The sequence below is a fragment of the Oncorhynchus clarkii genome, chromosome 3 (genome assembly GCF_045791955.1).
Source record: "Oncorhynchus clarkii lewisi isolate Uvic-CL-2024 chromosome 3, UVic_Ocla_1.0, whole genome shotgun sequence".
Classification (NCBI taxonomy): domain Eukaryota; kingdom Metazoa; phylum Chordata; class Actinopteri; order Salmoniformes; family Salmonidae; genus Oncorhynchus; species Oncorhynchus clarkii.
In genome coordinates, this window is record NC_092149.1 from 21,982,763 (window position 1) to 22,004,096 (window position 21,334).

Here is a 21,334-nt window from a genome sequence, read left to right on the forward strand (position 1 = left end):
TGTTTTTCTCAACATTATATACATAAATCAGGACTGCGTTATAGTCATTATGTCCCTGAAATTCTAAAGAAGTGAAAACCTTGTCTGAAATAAAAATAGATTCAGTCCTCTATTATTGACACCTTTGATAAAGATGAGCAAAAAAGACAGTATAAAATAAATAATACAAATAGTGAAGTATATTGCTCAAAACAATTGGAAAATTATATTATTTTATACAAATACAATTGCTCAGAGAAAGAGATTTTGTATAACAAGTAATACAAAAAAAAAATTAAGATAGGGGTCAAAATGATTGGCACCCCTGTTTTCAGTGCACCAGCATCCTACCCATGCGAGGATAATGACACTGAGCATTTTCCTGAAATGTTTTATGAGACTTGAGAACACATTGGGAGGGATCGTAGAACATTCCTCCATACATAATGGTCAGATGACATGATAATAGAGCTCTTTGGCCACACACACCAGTGTGGGTTCGTGGCCTTTGTTAAGGTTGATGGCATCATGAACTTTATCAGGAACCTACCAGGACATTTTTTGCCAAAAAAACTGGTTGCCTCAGCCAGGAGGCTGACACTTGGCCGCAAGTGAAATCTTCTAACAAGACAATAACCCCAAGCACTAATCAAAATCCACAACGAAAATGGTTAATTGACTACAAAATCGAAATTTTGCAATGGCCATCTCAGTCTCCAGATTTCATCCACATTGAAAACCTCCTGAAGAGGCTAGTCCAGGAGAGCCGACAAAGAATATCTATGATATAAAACATTCTAGATCCTCCTGGCTGAGATAACCAGGTTTCTTCATAAAATGTCCTGGTAGGCTACCTCGTAAAGGTCATGATGCAGTCGACCTTAACAATGTCCACAGGACCAGCGGAAGCAAAATATCCCCTTAACATTAAAGACGCACCACCATATTTTACTGTAGGTATCAGGTACTTTTCTACATGCTTCTGTTTTTCATTGCCCATGAACCCACACTGGTGTGTGGCCAAAGAGTTTTATTTTCATGTCATCTGACTATTCTGTATGTAGGACTGGGCTAAGATCCCTCCCAACATGTTTTCCAATCTAACAAAGCATTTTAGAAAAAGGCTCAGAATATTGAAAACATGGGTGCCAATCATTTTGACCCCTATCTTTTTTAGATTTTTTACAAATTATTTGTCAAACAAAGTCTTTCTCTGAGCAATTGTATTAGTATAAAATAATATATATATATTTTTTTAAATGCATATGGTATAGCTCAGTATTTGAATTATTTATTTTATACACTATATTTGGCTGATCTTCATCAAGGATGCCAATAATTATTGACTTGACTGTATAATAATCAGCGATGCATTTCACTCACAGATATAATAAAATCCATCATTATTTATAGGCATTGGAGAGTCTATTCATCAAAACATGTTATTACAAGGCAATTGATAGCTATTAGACACCAATTTACTCTAGAATTAGGCCTGGTTTAAACGATCTAAAGCTTTTTGGCTCTATATATTAAAGCAATTATTTTTTGCCATTGTTGTTAGGGCATCGACCTTGTAGGAATAATGAATGTGGCAGGTGCTAGTTTTGTTCTCTCTACTGTAGCACAGATGAATGTGGCAGGTGCTAGTTTTGTTCTCTCTACTGTAGCACAGATGAATGTGGCAGGTGATAGTTTTGGTCTCTTTACTGTAGCACATATGTAACCCCAGAACCCTTGCTGTCGATAGCCAGGTTGGAGCTCAAGGACAGCCTTGCATCATTACCACCATGAGTTGGGATTGACATTTAACCTGTTAATTCACCACTGTGGTGAATGCGTGCAAGGTGGGAAGGTCACCCAGATTAGACTCGAATTAGATACATATGACCTTTATCTCTCTCAATTAAATGACATCAAAAGGCTTTATTGGCATGGAGTCTAACTACATAAAATCATATTAAATCTGACAACGGAAATGAGTTCTCGCCCTTGTGAGGTCTCAATGGGAAACTGTTTTGATAGTTACCCTGACTATTTCTATGACAAATGCAAGTCATATTGTATTCCTCTGCAGGTACCAAACTGATGGTGTTGTACCGCAACCTGGTGGATAATGTGAGCACTCTCGCTTGTACTGCGCCCTGCACTGCAGTAGGTGTCAGTATGTTCTTCTTCATCCTTTTGAAAAGTGTATTCTTCTTCATCCTTTTGAAAAGTATCTTCAACCTAGGGGAGAACCAGGAAGTAACTCGTTTGTTTAGATTATTTGCTAGCTTGGTCTTGGCAACTCCAGGAGTTACGTTTTTGCTTGTTTTAGAAAGTGAACGTGTAGCTAGATAGAGTATTTCAACATAGCATCGTAACATGAATAAAACAGAGAGAGGAATCATGAGCTCATTGCTTGTTGTTGTGACTGTAACCTGTGTCCTCGTTAGCCGAGCAGAATGTCTCACTAGTACTACGCCAACGCCATTGAATTGTAAGATACTATTCCTACATTTTTGGCTACGAAATGTATCAACAGCATGATTCAGTGTTGTCATTGCTCGTTTCATTTATTTGTTTGTATTTTGTCACTTGTAAGGTCTCGATGGCTAGCTAGCTAACTAGAACTGAAATGCGTCATCAGCTAACGTTAGCTTGCTAGGTTAGCAAAAATCATAAACTTTGAGTTGGTGTGACATGCACAATTGTAGACAGTATGGCGACTTAGCCTAGTTTTAAGCATGGCACAGCTTAGACTTACTGAATGCAAATAAGAACACACATGTCCTTTCATTTCAGCTTGCAAAGCCTTCTCAACATGTGACTCATGCATTCAAAACCCAAAGGTAAGCAGAATATTATGTAACACTTCCTATTTGTAAAGCGTATACATTATAGCCTTGGCTACTAACTATAGCACTCAAGCTATGTTCAATAAAACAGTATATATATATATATATGTATATGTGTATTAGTTAATTTGTACCATTTTGTACAAGGGTCACATCATTGAAAGTAATGTATGAATCCATTTAAGTTACTCTATAAATAAAGGCAGAGAATTGATAGGGACTTCACCATACGATATTACGAAACTTAGATGCCGATACGATATATATTGGTGATTCTCATTATTCCATATGTATTGCGATTCGATGTTCCAAACATATTGCGCACTGCTGCAGAGGGACAAGAGAGAGACATGAGAAAACAAGTTTTGATCAGTCATCTAAATAAAAGTGCTGTAAACAAATTGGCTACCAATTTAAAAAGATGGAGAACACTTTGAAGGAAAAATACTGGAGTTTTGCTGTAGGTTCAGCCAACTAGTTCAAAAGTAATATAGTGATATTGTGAAAACAATGCAATATGATATATTGTCAAAAATAATATCTTGATATGTAATTATGAATTCCCCACCCCCAATCACTAATATTAATACATTAAATTATGGACACAGTCAAGGACATGGGTGAAGGCTGGGAATAGGTGATCCTGCGCATATCAACTCTTTGAGAATTGAAGTACTAGGCTAATGATGAGTGTCTTGTCTTTTCTCAGTGCCTGTGGTGCATGACCAACGACACCTGCACAGACTACCCAGTGAGCTACATTCTGCCTCCGCCTGCAGTGTGTAAACTGTCACAGGCACGATGGGGAGTGTGTTGGGGTGAGTGAAATTAAGTTTTACACGATGGGACCTCCCATTAGACGATCTGATGTGGGTGCAGGATTTAGTCCCACCCGAGCAAGAACACACCTGATTGTACTAATCAACTTATTGTTGTGTTCGATTTAGACATGGATTAGTGTAATCAAGTGTGTTAATGCTTTGCTAGAACAAAAGCCTGCCCTGTACCCACATCAGCCCATGGCGGGCCACATGCTTTGTTGGGTGTCTGTTCAGGTCAATATAGCAACAGTCAGATTAATACATAATAGTACATCTGAACTACTGCTGACTGGATGTTTTTTTTGTTGCATTATTCTCTGTAAACCCTAGACACTGCTGTGTGTGTGTAAAGCCCAGGAGGCAGGGCAGTTTCTGAGATACTGGAAAAGGGGATGCTTGGCACTGACGATCATACCAAGCTCAAAGTCGCTTAGGTCACTTGTTTTTCCCATTGTAACATTCGAACAGTAACGGAATGCCTCTGCCTGTCTGCCTGCGTTATTGTAAGCCACTGCCACGTGACTCACTGTCTGTAGGAGCAATCCATTTTTGTGAACTGGGTGGTGTTCCTAATAAACTGGCTGCTGAGAAAGTATTCACATCCCTTGACTTTTCTACATTTGGTTGTGTTTGTTAAAGGCTGAGATTTTGTCACTGGCCTACACACAATACCCCATAATGTCAATGTGTAATTAGAGTGTTTAACCCTTTTTTTCAATGACCACCTCATCTCGGTACCGCACACATGCACTTATCTGTATGGTCGAGCAGTGACTTTCAAACACAGATTCAACCACAAAAACCAGGGCGATTTTCCAATGCCTCACAAAGAAGGGCACCTATTGGTAGATAGGTCAAAATAAAAAGCAGACATTGAATATCCCTTTTGAACTTGAAGTTATTAATTACACTTTCGGTGGCGTATCAACATACCCAGTCACTATAAAGAGACAGGAGTGCTTCCTAACTCAGTTGCCTGAGAGGTTGGAAACTGTTCAGTGACTTGAAAACAGTTAGGGTTTAATGGCTGTGATAGGAAAACTGAGGGTGGTTCAACAACATTGTACAGTAGTTACTCCACATACTGTTTTGACGGAGTGAAAAGAAGGAAGTCTGTACAGAATAAAAAATATTCCAAAACATGCATTGTGTTTGTAACAAGGCAACAAAGTAATAGTGAAAGAAATAAGGCAAAGCAATTCACGTTTTGCCCTGAATGCAAAGTGTTGTGTTTGGGGCAAACCCAGTACAACACATTAATAGGTACCACTCCATATTTTCAAGCATAGTGGTGGCTGCATCATGTTATGGGTATGCTTGTAATCGTTAAGGCTGGGTCAGTGTTTCAGGATTAAAAAAATAAACAGAATGGAGCTAAGCACAGACAAAATCCTAGAAGAAACCCTGTCTGTCTGTTTCCACCAGATACTAGGATATGAATTCACCTTTCAGCAAGACAATAACCTAAAACACACTGAGTGTAGAAAACATTAAGAACAACACCTTCCTAAAACATTAGGAACAAACCCCGGTTTCCCCTCAGAACAGCCCCAATTAGTCTGTGCATGGACTCTACAAGGTTTCGAAAGTGTTCCACAGGAATGCTGGACCATGTTGACTCGGATACCTCCCACAGATGTCAAGTTGACTGGATGTCCTTTGGCTGATGGACCACCACTCTTGATTCACACAGGAAACTGTTGAGCGTGAAAAAAAAAAAACAGCAGAGTTGCAATTCTTGACACAAACCGGTAGCCTGGCACCTACTACCATACCCCGTTCAAACGCACTTAAGTCTTTTCTCTTGCCCTTTCTCCATCTGAATGGTGCACATACACAATCCATGTCTCCAATTGTCTCAAGGCTTAAAAAATATTCTTTAACCTGTCTCCTCCCCTTCATCTACACTGATTTGAAGTGGATTTATCAAGTCACATCAATAAGGGATCATAGCTGGTCGGACTATGTATTCCTAATGTTTTATACACTCATTGTACACTGGAGTTGCTTACCAAGACAACATTGAATGTTCCTGAGTGGCCCAGTTACAGCTTTCACTTAAATCGGCTTAAATCTTATGGCAAGACTTAAATGGCTGTCTAGCAATGATCAACAACCAACTTAACAGAGCTTGAATCATTTTTTAAAATAATAATGTGCAAATATTGTACAATCCAGGTGTGCAGTATGGAAACATGATTAAAGTGACCAGTGTTCATTGACTATGTACATAAGGCAGCAGTCTGTAAGGTGCAGGGTAGAGTACTTAGTGGTAGCTGGCAAGTAACAGTGACTAAGGTTCAGGGTAGGTTACTGGGCGGAGGCCGGCTAGTGGTGACTATTTGGCAGTCTGATGGCCTGGAGATAGAAGCTGTTTTTCATTCTCTCGATCCCAGCTTTGATGCACCTGTAATGTCTCCGCTTTCTAGATGGTAGCGGGGTGAACAGGCTGTGGCTCATTCAGGCCTAGTAGATGTCAGTCAGACAGCCTGCCCCCTCTGGCTGTTCTGTGTTGATTAGAGCCACCCCACTGACTGATCCACACAAACACACACACACACTGTGGCTGCCTGCTGGAGCAGCCTGCTGGGGTTCTGATCATAGGCCTCTGGGCCACAGATGACAACAGCATGGGGTGTCTGGCTGGTTTCTGAGCACGAGGTTAGATTCCAGGGCTAGATACTAAGGAATATCATACATTCCACAGTATTTTCATAATAAAAGAAGAGATCTATCATTTTGTTTTGTAAAAAAATCTCCCTGCCACAAATATTGGCATATTTAATTGAGAATGCAATGTTTTATGACATGAGAATCTGGAAACAACCGTCTTTGTCCAAACTAGTTACTAATCAGTTTAAAAAGCCTTCTGAACTTGTGACTGATGCATTCAAAACCTAAAGGTAAGAAGAATATTATGCTACAATTCTTGACCAACATTTCTTTTGTCCAAACCAAATCGAGCAAGTACAAAAATCTTGACATAAAATCCCACTTGTAATTTGAAAAACACACCAGCAGGTGGCAGTATTGTCTAACAAAGGTGCATTGTTGAATTTGTAGTCTGAGTGCCAAAACTGAGCCTTTCATATCGCTCAATCACAGGCTGGTACTGCTCAGGCTTATTAAATAATACTGCATATCTGACTTTCTCAACTAATCAGTATCAGTGCAGTCTGTGCACCCCTCATTTGGATCGGTTTGATTCCTCATGGGTTTATTAGTCATATACCTACATATTGATAGAATAAATGCATAATCACATTAATAATTAAATGTTCTCTTCATCCTTGATAAAGGATAGTGTGTTGTGAAATTAACTTAAAATTAAAATAACTTTGAAGCATGTTATTTGTTCATATCTTGACCCTTGACCTTTTCTCTGTTCCAGTGAACTTCGAGGCCCTGATCATCGCCATGGCAGTGTTAGGCGGGACCATTATCATCAGCATCACAGTCTGTTGCTGCTGCTGCTGTTGCTGCAAGAAACGTCAATCAGGGTAAGACAGGAAGTGATGTCACCAAATTGCCCTGTCTAGCCTAATGTTAAGGCAAACTTGCAAAGAATGGCAAGGGCTTTATCAATCAGTCTTGTTCATAATCCTAGGAAAAACCTCCACTCTAACCATGTCTTTCAATACCTCAGACTCCTCATAAATGTGCTGATATTCCGCATATCCTTTGTTACATCCAACATCAGATTATTCCATTGCAAATCTCTATTAACATACACAATCCATGTACAGTGGTTATACCCTTTTATTAAACCAGGTTTGGATGCTGAGCCTGCCCTGCTTGTTATGCAACGCTAGGAGGAAGGAAGAAGAAACTGTCACTACAAAGTGGAATGTTTTAAAACGGCATGTCAATCAAATGCTTGCTGGCCTGACACCCTGATTGGCAGCCCTTTAAATGCAGCCGCTCTGTGCATCTCAATCATCTATCCTAACTAAACATGAAGACCGTGAAGAGGAAACAACATGTCTGTCCGAAATGAAATTCCACACAGTTCATATTTCTCACCTCCCAATCATTGGAATGCCTCTGCATATATTGGCATAATGATTTGTTCCATTTTAAGATTACATCCAATTAACAAAGATGACACCTCTCTCGTTTCCCCAGCAGAACCTCTCACCTGTCAGAACCTCTCCCCTTTCCAAGCTCACGCAACAGCAGCCTCACTTTTTGCGTTAAAACACAAGCAGCAGAATAACAGGATATAGGATTCCTTCTTGTTGGCAGCATCTATGCAAAGTAAAAAGCAACAGCTGTTCTATACAACAGATCTTAACAGTGTTATTGTTGACAAGGAATACTAAGTCTCATTTCCACTTGGAGACAAAGTATATCATATAATATACTGTACAAGGAAAGTGTGTTCTCAGACCAATCTGTGCTGGTGTGTCTATGTCTGTAGAACGTGATGTTTCAAGGTGATTGTAACGCTGCCTGTGTCTCTGTCTCACCAGGCCAGACAGAGATGAGGAGAGGTTTGCCAGGAAGAGAGAGGAGATCAGACAGCGTGCTGATGAACGGTACGGATTCATTAGTTATCGCACCCTCTGCTTCACACTGGCTTTCAACCCACTACTAAAGGATGCCCCATTTTATCAACACAATGATTTGTGTGAGCCCACACTGTTAGTTGCTTAGATTTTTGGGGAGGTGCTTGTATCTGTTTCAATTATCGAAACCACTTCCCACAGCTACCTAGTCAGATTCAGAGTTTTCTACTCTGTTGTTGGTGATCATCTATGGAGACGTTCTCTGTCAGGGTTGGGGATTTGAACAGTTGGTGAGCTGTGCCTGCGGCTCTTCAAGCAGCACCGTCCCCAGGAGAAATACTGTGTGTGTGTGTATCCCCAAACACCAACCGAGAGGATTGTAATCACTGATTCCAGCTCTTAGTCTTCAGCAGCTGCACTTTGATAAGTGTGTGTTGAATATAGAACGTGCCACTACATAGTGTAGTGGTAGAAATGGGATTCTGAGCCACTCTTCCTCCTACACTGAATCACTCCCTTCACATAAATGTTTCAGCCTTTCTTTACCTTTTTTCCCGCCTGTCATCCACCGAGTATTTCTTGATGTGTTGTTTAACGTAGTGAGCAGTCAGTCATGCAGAAAGACAGTCGGTACAGTAAGTTTATCATGTCACATGCTGCGTGGTGTACTGGGGAGTCTTGGCTCACTGTGTGTTTCTGAATTAAACCAACCTCTGTGAACCTTTGTTCTATCAAACCAGGGAATGTAGAGTATATTCACTCAGTCAGTTCCTGATGTGGATCAAACCACCATAGTGTTAGTGTACTGACCTACATAGACAGTGTTGGTGTTCTGATGGGAACAGAGGACCCAGACCTGTTTTAGGCACCATGGGAGAGGAGGGAACCTCTAGAGAGTTTACAGCACATCCCCGGAGTCTGCAGATGGAGAGGTTAGGGCACAGCTAAGAGCTATGGGCCCTCTGTCATCTGAGCCACAGATGGGAAACATTCTACAGAACAACTAAACAGACATAAGTTACCACATCCCCACCATCCAGACTCCACCGACTTTTACTGTATCTCTATGTTGGGGAATGTCCCATTGAAATACACAGGGTTTAGGTTATCAAACCAAGGGGTTTTGGGAGGTCTAAGACGGCGTTAGAGAGCGAGTTTAGAAAGACAGAGTGCACTTGAGTCTTTGAGATTGTATTCATCCCTTTCGCTCTTTTTCATTTTCTACCGGTCGCTCACTTGTTGCCTTCGTGCATGGTTATGTGGGAGTCAGTCAGCTGAGCGGGAGGGAGGGAGGTGGGGGAGACGGATGGTGGTCAGGACAGCCTCTGCTCCTCTCTGCCTCTCAGCCTGCCTGCCTCCACTGGTTGCTGCTCCCCAGATCACTACCTGGCATTAAAGAGCCCAGACTGATTTATAATGTATTTCTTTGTGTGGGACTGCCACTGGGGACCCAGTGAATTTACGTCCCTGGAGGGGCCAACAAAACAATCACAACCACCTCCCCTCCCTGCCTCCTTTGTGTCCCCCATAAAGTTAGAGCGATGGCTGGGTGGCAGGCTCCTCAGCCTGCCCTTTGCTCGTATTTCACCTACTGCTGGCCATGTCGGTGTAAAACACAGCGTCTTGTTGTTTACGAGCCTCTATCAGGGGCCATGGGGAGGTAAACAATGACACTAAAGCCGCCTTAAATAATGTCAGATGTCTAAAGGCTTAATGCTGCCACTTTAAGGCATGGCAGCTTCGTTCAGCAAGATGGAGGGTAGAGTCAACTTTTGGTTTGTAGAGGACAGATATAGATGCCACTTTAAGGCATGGCAGCTTCGTTCAGCAAGATGGAGGGTGGAGTCAACTTTTGGTTTGTAGAGGACAGATATAGATGCCACTTTAAGGCATGGCAGCTTCGTTCAGCAAGATGGAGGGTGGAGTCAACTTTTGGTTTGTAGAGGACAGATATAGATGCCACTTTTGTTATTGATTGCTTTTGACAACCATATTTCATATCTCCACGACTGCATTCCATTAGTTGACTTGATAAGGTATTTGCAGCTTGGGCAAAGTTCTTCCATTAAGCAGGGCTCCTCTGAGGAGGCTGGGGAGTATGGTGCAGCAACTGTGAAGTGTCACTGGTGAGAAAGCTGAGGTGCTAAAAGCAGCAGTGTGAAACAACATGTAACAAGTTTAGCAGAAACACCCACTGACTGAGTACGTTTACATGCACAATAATAATTGGATATTAAAGGGATTATGGCAGTAGGCCAAGTATGGCAATAGTCATGTAAACACCTTAGTCTGCTTAGCTTAATCAGCATACGGTCTACATCGAAGTAAGCATACGCCGATTATAACACCTGGTTTTCTACGCAATCTCTGGAATTATTAGGGCATGTAAACAGCTTCGTCCGTGTTCCATCGGTGTAATTGATCTGCACGTGCCAGCACCGGTAGCACAAGCCTCCCTCTTATGCACGAGTGACGTGAGTTTGGACAAGTTAAACGTATGCTTTTTACATATAAACTTTATATGTCCTCAGAATCAAATAGTCTTTGAAAAAATAACATGGTCGCTGTGGTAGAATTTTATTTTGTTTGGCGATTTTCTGCATTTATCAAATGTCTCGTTCAGATGTGTCCATGTAAGGATTATTTGGGAAATCGTTCTTCTTGCAAGACATGTCAACGTTTAAAACAAACTATTATATTAATCTGACTATCCTCAATAATCGTATGATTGTGTGCATGTAACAGTGCTCACTGACTGGTGGTTTATAAAGTATGAGGCTTGTATTCACAATCTCCTTCATTACCCAGAAGTACTGACTGAGAAGACTTTATAAATCCTACATTGCCCAGAAGTTCTGACTGAGAAGACTTTATAAATCCTTCATTACCCAGAAGTACTGACTGAGAAGACTTTATAAATCCTACATTACCCAGAAGTACTGACTGAGAAGACTTTATGAATCCTACATTACCCAGAAGTACTGACTGAGAAGACTTTATAAATCCTACATTCCCCAGAAGTACTGACTGAGAAGACTTTATAAATCCTTCATTACCCAGAAGTACTGACTGAGAAGACTTTATAAATCCTTCATTACCCAGAAGTACTGACTGAGAAGACTTTATAAATTCTACATTACCCAGAAGTACTGACTGAGAAGACTTTATAAATCCTACATTACCCAGAAGTACTGACTGAGAATACTTTATGAATCCTACATTACCCAGAAGTACTGACTGAGAAGACTTTATAAATCCTTCATTACCCAGAAGTACTGACTGAGAAGACTTTATAAATCCTTCATTACCCAGAAGTACTGACTGAGAAGACTTTATAATTCCTACATTACCCAGAAGTACTGACTGAGAAGACTTTATAAATCCTACATTACCCAGAAGTACTGACTGAGAAGACTTTATAAATCCTACATTACCCAGAAGTACTGACTGAGAAGACTTTATGAATCCTACATTACCCAGAAGTACTGACTGAGAAGACTTTATAAATCCTTCATTACCCAGAAGTACTGACTGAGAAGACTTTATGAATCCTACATTACCCAGAAGTACTGACTGAGAAGACTTTATAAATCCTACATTCCCCAGAAGTACTGACTGAGAAGACTTTATAAATCCTACATTCCCCAGAAGTACTGACTGAGAAGACTTTATAAATTCTACATTACCCAGAAGTACTGACTGAAGACTTTATAAATCCTACATTACCCAGAAGTACTGACTGAGAATACTTTATGAATCCTACATTACCCAGAAGTACTGACTGAGAAGACTTTATAAATCCTTCATTACCCAGAAGTACTGACTGAGAAGACTTTATAAATCCTTCATTACCCAGAAGTACTGACTGAGAAGACTTTATAATTCCTACATTACCCAGAAGTACTGACTGAGAAGACTTTATAAATCCTACATTACCCAGAAGTACTGACTGAGAAGACTTTATAAATCCTACATTACCCAGAAGTACTGACTGAGAAGACTTTATGAATCCTACATTACCCAGAAGTACTGACTGAGAAGACTTTATAAATCATTTCCTAATGTTCATTATCCTGCGCTGTGTTCTTCTGTTAGCGGTTTATTACATGTTCCAGTGTTGCTTATTGTCATGTTACTGTGTGATAGAACATGACTAGCGTTGTCCTCTACTCTGACAGGAAGGTGGAGAGGAAGGTGAGGCATGATGACATCCGCAAGAAGTATGGTACGTATCTCCCTCGCTACATGTATAGAAGTTAAATATCATTATTTTAGCAATTTTTTTATGATCCACATTAACTGTTGCCATAGCATCAGCTACTCTTCCTGGGGTCCACACACAACATGAAACGTGATACAGAACAGCTCAAGGACAGAACTACATAAATGTATACAATGCTATGTCTCAACTTTTTACTAGCAACTTATCGTGAATCTAATATGAACCAAGGACTCCCTCTAACCTCTTATGCAATTAGACCCAAGATACACCTCCTCATATAACCTGACCCAATGACCTTGCTCTTCTTCACATGATATGAAAGTCTTCTGAGACTTTACATTTACAAGCCTCTTACTGTTCTGTGACCTGATGTGCTTAACTTGGGCGTAATGGGATGAGCATTCAGCGTTCATTGTCCTCGATCCATAGGGCCGTCCATTTCCATATTTTCTAGGGTGTTGCTTATTGACTTTCCATCCTCGGTCACGTTAATGCATTATTCAGCGTAGTGAACGTGTCCCAAAGCAAGCCAATGCAGCCCACATATTGGTTACTCTACCTCAAGTCTCTCTAAATCAATTCTAACATGATGCGTCACACTTTGGATGTCAGATACTGGGCATCTCATTACCGTCTGCATGTTAGTACAGGTCAGCACAACACACACAGATCCCCATGTTGAAACATTGATACAGAAACACAGGCCAACTCTGTCTCAGGTCGTATCTTGATTGGGAATACTTTAACAACCGTAAGGCTTGGTTAGCTGATTTATTCAGTATGCCAGACAGTGGGGGAGCAGAGAGGTGAGGTGACTAGGAATGAACAGCAGTCTGTAGGGCAGAGGGCTCCCTGGGGTGAATAGGAATGATGGGACATATGAGCACTGCAGTCAGTCCCAAGGTTGACTGAAATGCGGGTGCGATTCCCGGACTTCCTGCTTTTTCCCTTCTTATTCCAGGAATTATCCAATGGGGGTTTTTTGGAAAATGTAGAAATTTTGGGAAAGTCACTGGCATTTTTCAGTCTATAGGAATTATGGGAGTTATGAGACAAGCCGGGTAGAGTGTCCCTGGGGTCTTGATACTGTGACCTCTGCTCTATGCTAGGCCTCTGACCCTGGGACTGGAGGGGGGGGGGTTGTATGAAGACATCTGCTTCTGGTTAAGTGTGAGAGGGGGGTAGCACAACTCTAAAGCTCTCTGAAAAGTGACTAGAGAGCACATAGAAAGACAGGAACCCCCATTGCTCCATCTTCCCAGTGAATATTTCTGTTATTGACGCGTTGTGAAGTTTGAGATCTTTCCATACATTGCCTTCACGTTCTCTAGGTGTGTGTATGTGTTAACATGGTTCTGTACTATTGGTTGCAGTTCCACATCAATTGTGATTTTCTTTATGGACAATATGACAGAGTGATGGATGGTGGTCTCCTTCACATGCCTCCTGCTTACTGAAGTCTATGTACATTAGGGACCGCTTGGCATTTGTCTGCTACTCAAACGAGGTGTGTGTGTGTGTACGAGTAGGTTCTGCTTAATGTCTGAGTGAAGTCAACTCAACGTCTGTTGCATTTCAGGAGGACCAGACTCACAAAGTGTTAATCCTACCTGTGTGTGCCTTTTCACTCAGTCAATTCTCAGAGATTAAACAACACCTAGTGACCTGCACCACATTCCCATCTCGGCAGCCTCTGTACAACCCCTTGGCAGCCTCTGGACAACCCTTTGGCAGCCTCTGGACAACCCTTTGGCAGCCTCTGGACAACCCCTAGACAATGTAGCTGTATAGAGTATTACAATGGACATGAACCTTCTTATGATGGGATACATTTTTGCCGTTTTGTCAGGGAGTTGGTCAACCATGGTTTGCCAGTGCTGTGATAAGATTTTGTGTAAAATAATGAATTTGAATAATTTATCTGCACTGTATGTTTGTTTGTTAGCTAGCCAGGCCGTTTTAGATGAATGATTCCATTAGTGTTTTAACTTAACTACCAATTTGCCAACATTCCATTCAAACAATGCAGTCTATCCACATCATACACTGGCTGATATCAGTTGATGATAGGTCTAAGACAAGTTGTAAATACAACAAGTACTGATTGTATCATTAGGGCTCCCGAGTGGCGCAGCGGTCTAAGGCACCGCATCTCAGTGTAAAAGGGGTCACTACAGTCCCTGGTTCGAATCCAGGCTCTATCACATCCGGCCGTGATTGGGAGTCCCATATGGCAGCACACATTTGGCCCAGCGTCGTCCAGGTTTGGGTGTAGGCCGTCAATGTAAATAAGAATTTGTTCTTAACTGACTTGCCTAGTTAAATAAAAAAATACAAATATCATATAGTTTTCCAAGATAACAAAATATTTGACATTTGTGGTCTGCTTGTTAATATTTTAGAGGCTATTTAAACATAACATTTGTATAAACCCCATGTATTTATAATTCTGACAGTATTTTAGGTAGAACATTTTATTACACAATTTCCGATATCACGTCCCATACTTTTTTCCTGCACATGTAAAGTCAGGATTATGCCTCTACTGCCATTCATTCCAATTAGACTCGTTTGGATTTTTCCCTGGCCAATATGGTTGCCATTTTGACCACATTCTGGAACTTTGAGGGTTAATGGGATCTCTATGCTCCAGCCAGCCTCTGTACAACCCCTACACAGCCCAGCCATAAACCAACAGCTTCTAATCACTGTTTTTCAATGTTCCCCATCTTTCCTTTTGATTTCTCTCTGTCTTTGTTTTTACAGGTCTTGTCCCTGACTCTGACCACCCATACAGCAAGTTTGAAAATGAGTAAACCAGAAACCTGTGTGAGAGTGAAGAGAAGTTGTTCAGATGGCTCTACTCTGCTCCATCCTTCTTTGGACTGACTATCATCCTGTCCTGCTGACTGTTTTAGCTTCGAGAGCAGAGACACCCTACTCTTGAGAGACACACAAACACCTATATATCAGACCGGTCTATCATCATGATTCATCTAAATCAAACCTTTGCCTATAATTATTAAATGCAGTTTTTATTCATTCATTTTAGGTTTTGAATGAAAACGATTTACAGTTTGAGAAAATGTTACGTTTGTCATACGATTAAGAAGTTTGAGGAAGTCTGTAATATTTAGTTTGCTGTTGGAGACATGGCACTGAGTGGAGCTTCTTAACTTTCTGCACATTCTTTGTATTTTTGTGAAATCTGATTTAAAGAGCCTTTGTTTTAAATTACTGTAATATCTGTGAGTTCGTTTGCGCTTTGTATATATTTCATAAACCAAGAACATAATAATCTATGCTCAATCTGATACATTTCCTAATAAAATGTTTCTTTCAAAGTAAAATGTAAAATTTTAGCGACTTAACAACAAGCTTAAGATCACCATGCGCAATGCCAAGTGTCGTCTGGAGTGGTGTAAAGCTCACCGCCATTGGTCTCTAAAGCAGTGGAAACGCATTCTCTGGAGTGATGAATCACTCACCATCTGGCAGTCTGACAGATGAATCTGGGTTTGGGGGATGCTAGGAGCATGCTATCTACCTGAATGCTTAGTGACAACTTTAAAGTTTGGTGGAGGAGGAATAATGGTCTGGGGCTGTTTTTCATTGTTCATTCTAGGCCCCTTGGTTTCAGTGAAGGGAAATCTTAATGCTACAGCATACAATGACATTCAAGACGATTCTGTGCTTCCAACTTTGTGGCAACAGTTTGGGGGAAGGCCCTTTCCTTTTTCAGCATGATTAATTCCCTTGTGCACAAAGCGAGGACCATACAGAAATGGTTCATCAAGATTGGTGTGGAAGAACTTGATTGGCTTGCACAAAGCCCATCAAACACCTTTGGGGGGAATTGGAATGCTGACTGCGAGCCAGGCCTAATCGCCCAACATCAGCGCCCGACCTCACAAATGCTCTTGTGGCTGAATGGAAGCAAGTCCCCGCAGAAATGTTCCAACATCTAGTGGAAAGCCTTCCCAGCAGCAACTCTGTATTAATGCCCATGATTTTGGAATTAGATGTTTGACACCCAGGTGTCCCAGCCTCTCCACCCCTTCTTATTCACACCCCAATCTACCAGATGTCTGGATGGGGTTGCCTGTCCTTATAATGACCTCGTGTTAGCCAATTTACTGCCCTGTATAGCCATTTGACATCTTAATGGCAGCGCTGCTATAGAAAGTTTGGTCATTAAAGGGATACTTCGGGATTTAGGCAATGATGCCCTATATCTACTTCCACTGAGTCAGATGAACTCGTAGATACCATTTTTATGTCTGTGTCCGGTATGAAGGATGTTGGAGGTAGTTTCACTAGCAGTCATTGCGCTAATGCTACAATGAACAAAGATACAAACTTTACATGTACGTGTTGGTCTCATGTTTCATGAGCTGAAATGTTCCATATGCACAAAAAGCTTATTTCTCTTTGTGCACATATTTAGGCAGGTATAAGCTATACAAAATGATACAATTTGCATTTTATCGATGGCAATTTGAATGCAGAGATACCGTGATGAGATTGAGGCCCATTGTTGTGCCATTCATTGCCACCTTAACCTCATGTTTCAGAATGGTAATGCACGGCCCCAAGTTGCAAGGATCCATACACAATTCCTTGAAGCTGAAAATGTTCTCGTTCTTCCATGACCTGCATACATGTCACCGATTGTGCATGTTTGGAATGCTCAATCGATGTGTAAGACAGCGTGTTCCAGTATCCAGCAACTTTGCACAGCTATTCAAGAGGATTGGGAGAACATTCCACAGGTCACAATCAACAGCCTGATCAACTCTATGCGAAGCAGCTGTGTCTTGCTGCATGAGTCAAGTGGTTGTCACACCAGATACTGACTGCTTTTCTGATCTACTGCCTTACCAATTATTTTTAAGGTTATCTGTGACCAGATGCATATCTGTATTCCCGGTCATGTGAAATCCGTAGATTATGGCCTTATACATTTTTTCAATTGATTGATTTCCTTATATGAACTGTAACTCAGTAAAATCTTTGACATTTTTGCATGTTGTGTTTATATTTTTGTTCAAAACAAATGCTATGCACAAGTATCCTTATAACTTTGTTTTTAAAAGCTGTAGGGACTTGATAATGCTGTTAGTAAAAAAAGGTATATTGTAGATCTAGTCCCTCATAAAAACAAAAACAGTTGGAAATGTGTTTCAAATATCAGTGTACACTTGGTTAGGCTAGTGACAAAAATGCTATCTAAATGGAATCTAATTCTAATGCTAGTCGATGCTTTGTTGTTGCGGCTTCTGCACATGTGCACAGTCTGAATCTAAAAGGACAGGCGCAGCGGATTTGACATGCAAATCTCCTGAAAAGCTTTTATTCAGTTCCATCATTTGCAGTGCAGACAACATCCAGACTGACAACATTCAGACTGACAACACCCAGACTGACAACATCCAGACTGACAATATCCAGACTGACAACACCCAGACAGACAACACCCAGGCAGACAACACCCAGACAGACAACACCCAGGCAGACAACACCCAGACAGACAACACCCAGACAGACAACACCCAGGCAGACAACACCCAGGCAGACAACACCCAGACAGACAAAACCCAGGCAGACAACACCCAGGCAGACAACACCCAGACAGACAACACCCAGACAGACAACACCCAGACAGACAACACCCAGACAGACAACACCCAGGCAGACAACACCCAGACAGACAACACCCAGGCAGACAACACCCAGGCAGACAACACCCAGGCAGACAACACCCAGACAGACAACACCCAGGCAGACAACACCCAGGCAGACAACACCCAGACCAGATCAGACGTTTTTAAAAGGTGAAAATACTGAGCTGGAGAAGTCAAATCAGGTGATTATGAAACACTAAGGTGGATACCTCACCACTCGGGAAGAGGTCCAAGGCAGATTAAAGGACATGTCATATTCATCTGAGGCTCATCACTTTTATTGGTTTTATTGAACAGTTATAAAGAGGTTCTTGGGCAGACATGCTGTGCACCTGTTTATAGTGGAATGGTGTAATAGACTCATTGGCAGTCTCATATGGGTTACACGTTGAATAAGAATACCTCAAAGGATTTCCCTTTCACATGTACAGGGCCGACCCAGACAGGACAGCCTGTCGTAATTGATTTGAAATACATAGCATACTTTACATTGCCATCATGCCAGTCTGTTTGTGCCATAATGCCATGTCACTCAGTGACATGCCAAACATGTGTTTGGAGTTGGCAAGAACACCAACAGATCTGGGAGCAGGCTATACTTTATAATCATGTTTAATTGTATTGAAGAAGTTCTCGTTGAACAATGAAACCCATTGAGTCATAAAAACGACAGAACCATTTAGGTGCTCAGATTTGGACAGGACAGTGGACACCCTGCCTTCCCTGGAGGAATGTATGTGTACATTAAAACAACATGGCCTTGACAAACCCCTCCACATTCCTAGTATGTTTCCCAAAGAAAGTTGGCTGGGGAACAGAGCAGTTCCCTGTCTGTGCTTTAAAACCTTTGACATCCGGAAGGGGAGATCATGTTTCTACCATGTCATAAGCCTCATTTCATAGCTCTGCTCATTCTATTCAGATAAGATCAGTGGTGCTTGATACCAGTGGAGATTTTAGCATGTAAATCTTGGTGGAGCAAACTCTTTTTTCAGATGCATGCCAGCAAAGCCTCTACACAACAGAACACTAAAAAAGCCTTGTCTGTCAGTGAAACAGTTAATTCAGCCTTATTTACTGCCATTTAAAAAAAGTATGGCTGACTTGCTTAAACAAATGTAGTTTCTACTGACAATTGAAATTTACAAACTATGGCATGAGGGAACGATGAGCGGATAAGAGGCGATCCGTAATTTCGATTAAGACATTAAGGAGCGAGCTAAGACGTACGTAGTCAATATAACTATTTGTTCAGCACTTTTGAAATGTACAGCGACAGAATTCAGAACATGGGCCGTTCTTACAGTAGTCTCCCTGTACACCAAGTCAGAACCATAGGATAAATGAAGGGGGCAAATAAGCAGACAATGAAAGCTCTTACAATATTCGATGATGACAATTCTAACCTTGATTCAGATGACCATCCTACGCATGCAAGATTATGGAGACATAATTTATAGATCGGCAGGTAAGGGTGCTCTCGAGCGGCTAGATGTTCTTTACCATTTGACCATCAGATTTGCCATCAATGCTTCTTATAGGACACATCACTACACTCTAAACTCCTCTGTAAACTGGTAATCTCTGTATACCCGTTGCAAGACCCACTGGTTGATGCTTATTTATAAAACCCTCTTAGGCCTCACTCTGCGATATCTACTGCAGCCCTCATCTTTACATACAACACCTGTTCTGCCAGTCACATTCTGTTAAAGGTCCCCAAAGCACACACATCCCTGGGTCACTCCTCTTTTCAGTTCGCTGCAGCTAGCGACTGGAACGAGCTGCAACAAACACTTAAACTTGACAGTTTTATCTTAATCTCTTCATTCAAAGACTCAATCATGGACACTCTCTAATATTTTATTTATTCTTAACTGACTTACCTAGATAAATAAAGGTTACATATACAGTGCCTTGCGAAAGTATTCGGCCCCCTTGAACTTTGCGACCGTTTGCCACATTTCAGGCTTCAAACATAAAGATATAAAACTGTATTTTTTTGTGAAGAATCAACAACAAGTGGAACACAATCATGAAGTGGAACGACATTTATTGGATATTTCAAACTTTTTTAACAAATCAAAAACTGAAAAATTGGGCGTGCAAAATTATTCAGCCCCCTTAAGTTAATACTTTGTAGCGCCACCTTTTGCTGCGATTACAGCTGTAAGTCGCTTGGGGTATGTCTCTATCAGTTTTGCACATTGAGAGACTGAAATTTTTTCCCATTCCTCCTTGCAAAACAGCTCGAGCTCAGTGAGGTTGGATGGAGAGCATTTGTGAACAGCAGTTTTCAGTTCTTTCCACAGATTCTCGATTGGATTCAGGTTTGGACTTTGACTTGGCCATTCTAACACCTGGATATGTTTATTTTTGAACCATTCCATTGTAGATTTTGCTTTATGTTTTGGATCATTGTCTTGTTGGAAGACAAATCTCTGTCCCAGTCTCAGGTCTTTTGCAGACTCCATCAGGTTTTCTTCCAGAATGGTCCTGTATTTGGCTCCATCCATCTTCCCTGTCCCTGCTGAAGAAAAGCAGGCCCAAACCATGATGCTGCCACCACCATGTTTGACAGTGGGGATGGTGTGTTCAGGGTGATGAGCTGTGTTGCTTTTACGCCAAACATAACGTTTTGCATTGTTGCCAAAAAGTTCAATTTTGGTTTCATCTGACCAGAGCACCTTCTTCCACATGTTTGGTGTGTCTCCCCGGTGGCTTTTGGCAAACTTTAAACAACACTTTTTATGGATATCTTTAAGAAATGGCTTTCTTCTTGCCACTCTTCCATAAAGGCCAGATTTGTGCAATATACGACTGATTGTTGTCCTATGGACAGAATCTCCCACCTCAGCTGTAGATCTCTGCAGTTCATCCAGAGTGATCATGGGCCTCTTGGCTGCATCTCTGATCATTCTTCTCCTTGTATGAGCTGAAAGTTTAGAGGGACGGCCAGGTCTTGGTAGATTTGCAGTGGTCTGATACTCCTTCCATTTCAATATTATCGCTTGCACAGTGCTCCTTGGGATGTTTAAAGCTTGGGAAATCTTTTTGTATCCAAATCCGGCTTTAAACTTCTTCACAACAGTATCTCGGACCTGCCTGGTGTGTTCCTTGTTCTTCATGATGCTCTCTGCGCTTTTAACGGACCTCTGAGACTATCACAGTGCAGGTGCATTTATACGGAGACTTGATTACACACAGGTGGATTGTATTTATCATCATTAGTCATTTAGGTCAACATTGGATCATTCAGAGATCCTCACTGAACTTCTGG

General features: G+C 41.3%; 1 protein-coding gene across 1 annotated transcript; it reads left to right on the top strand.

The window, feature by feature from the left end:
• The first annotated feature begins 2,135 nt into the window (after nt 1-2,135).
• Nucleotides 2,136-15,720, top strand: LOC139390816 (pituitary tumor-transforming gene 1 protein-interacting protein-like). The gene is made up of 7 exons (XM_071138219.1): nt 2,136-2,461; nt 2,767-2,813; nt 3,529-3,637; nt 7,032-7,140; nt 8,113-8,178; nt 12,327-12,373; nt 15,137-15,720. The coding sequence occupies exons 1-7, from the start codon at nt 2,347-2,349 to the stop codon at nt 15,184-15,186; spliced, it is 543 nt and encodes a 180-aa protein (XP_070994320.1). The 5' UTR covers nt 2,136-2,346; the 3' UTR covers nt 15,187-15,720.
• Nucleotides 15,721-21,334: the final 5,614 nt, after the last annotated feature.

What these genes read in the sequence shown, in the direction of transcription:
- LOC139390816 (XM_071138219.1), top strand. Translation starts at nt 2,347, where the DNA reads ATGAATAAAACAGAGAGAGGAATCATGAGCTCATTGCTTGTTGTTGTG. An exon ending in CATGCATTCAAAACCCAAAG is followed by an intron (nt 2,814 to 3,528) that starts GTAAGCAGAATA and finishes GTCTTTTCTCAG; the next exon opens with TGCCTGTGGTGCATGACCAA. An exon ending in ACGATGGGGAGTGTGTTGGG is followed by an intron (nt 3,638 to 7,031) that starts GTGAGTGAAATT and finishes TCTCTGTTCCAG; the next exon opens with TGAACTTCGAGGCCCTGATC.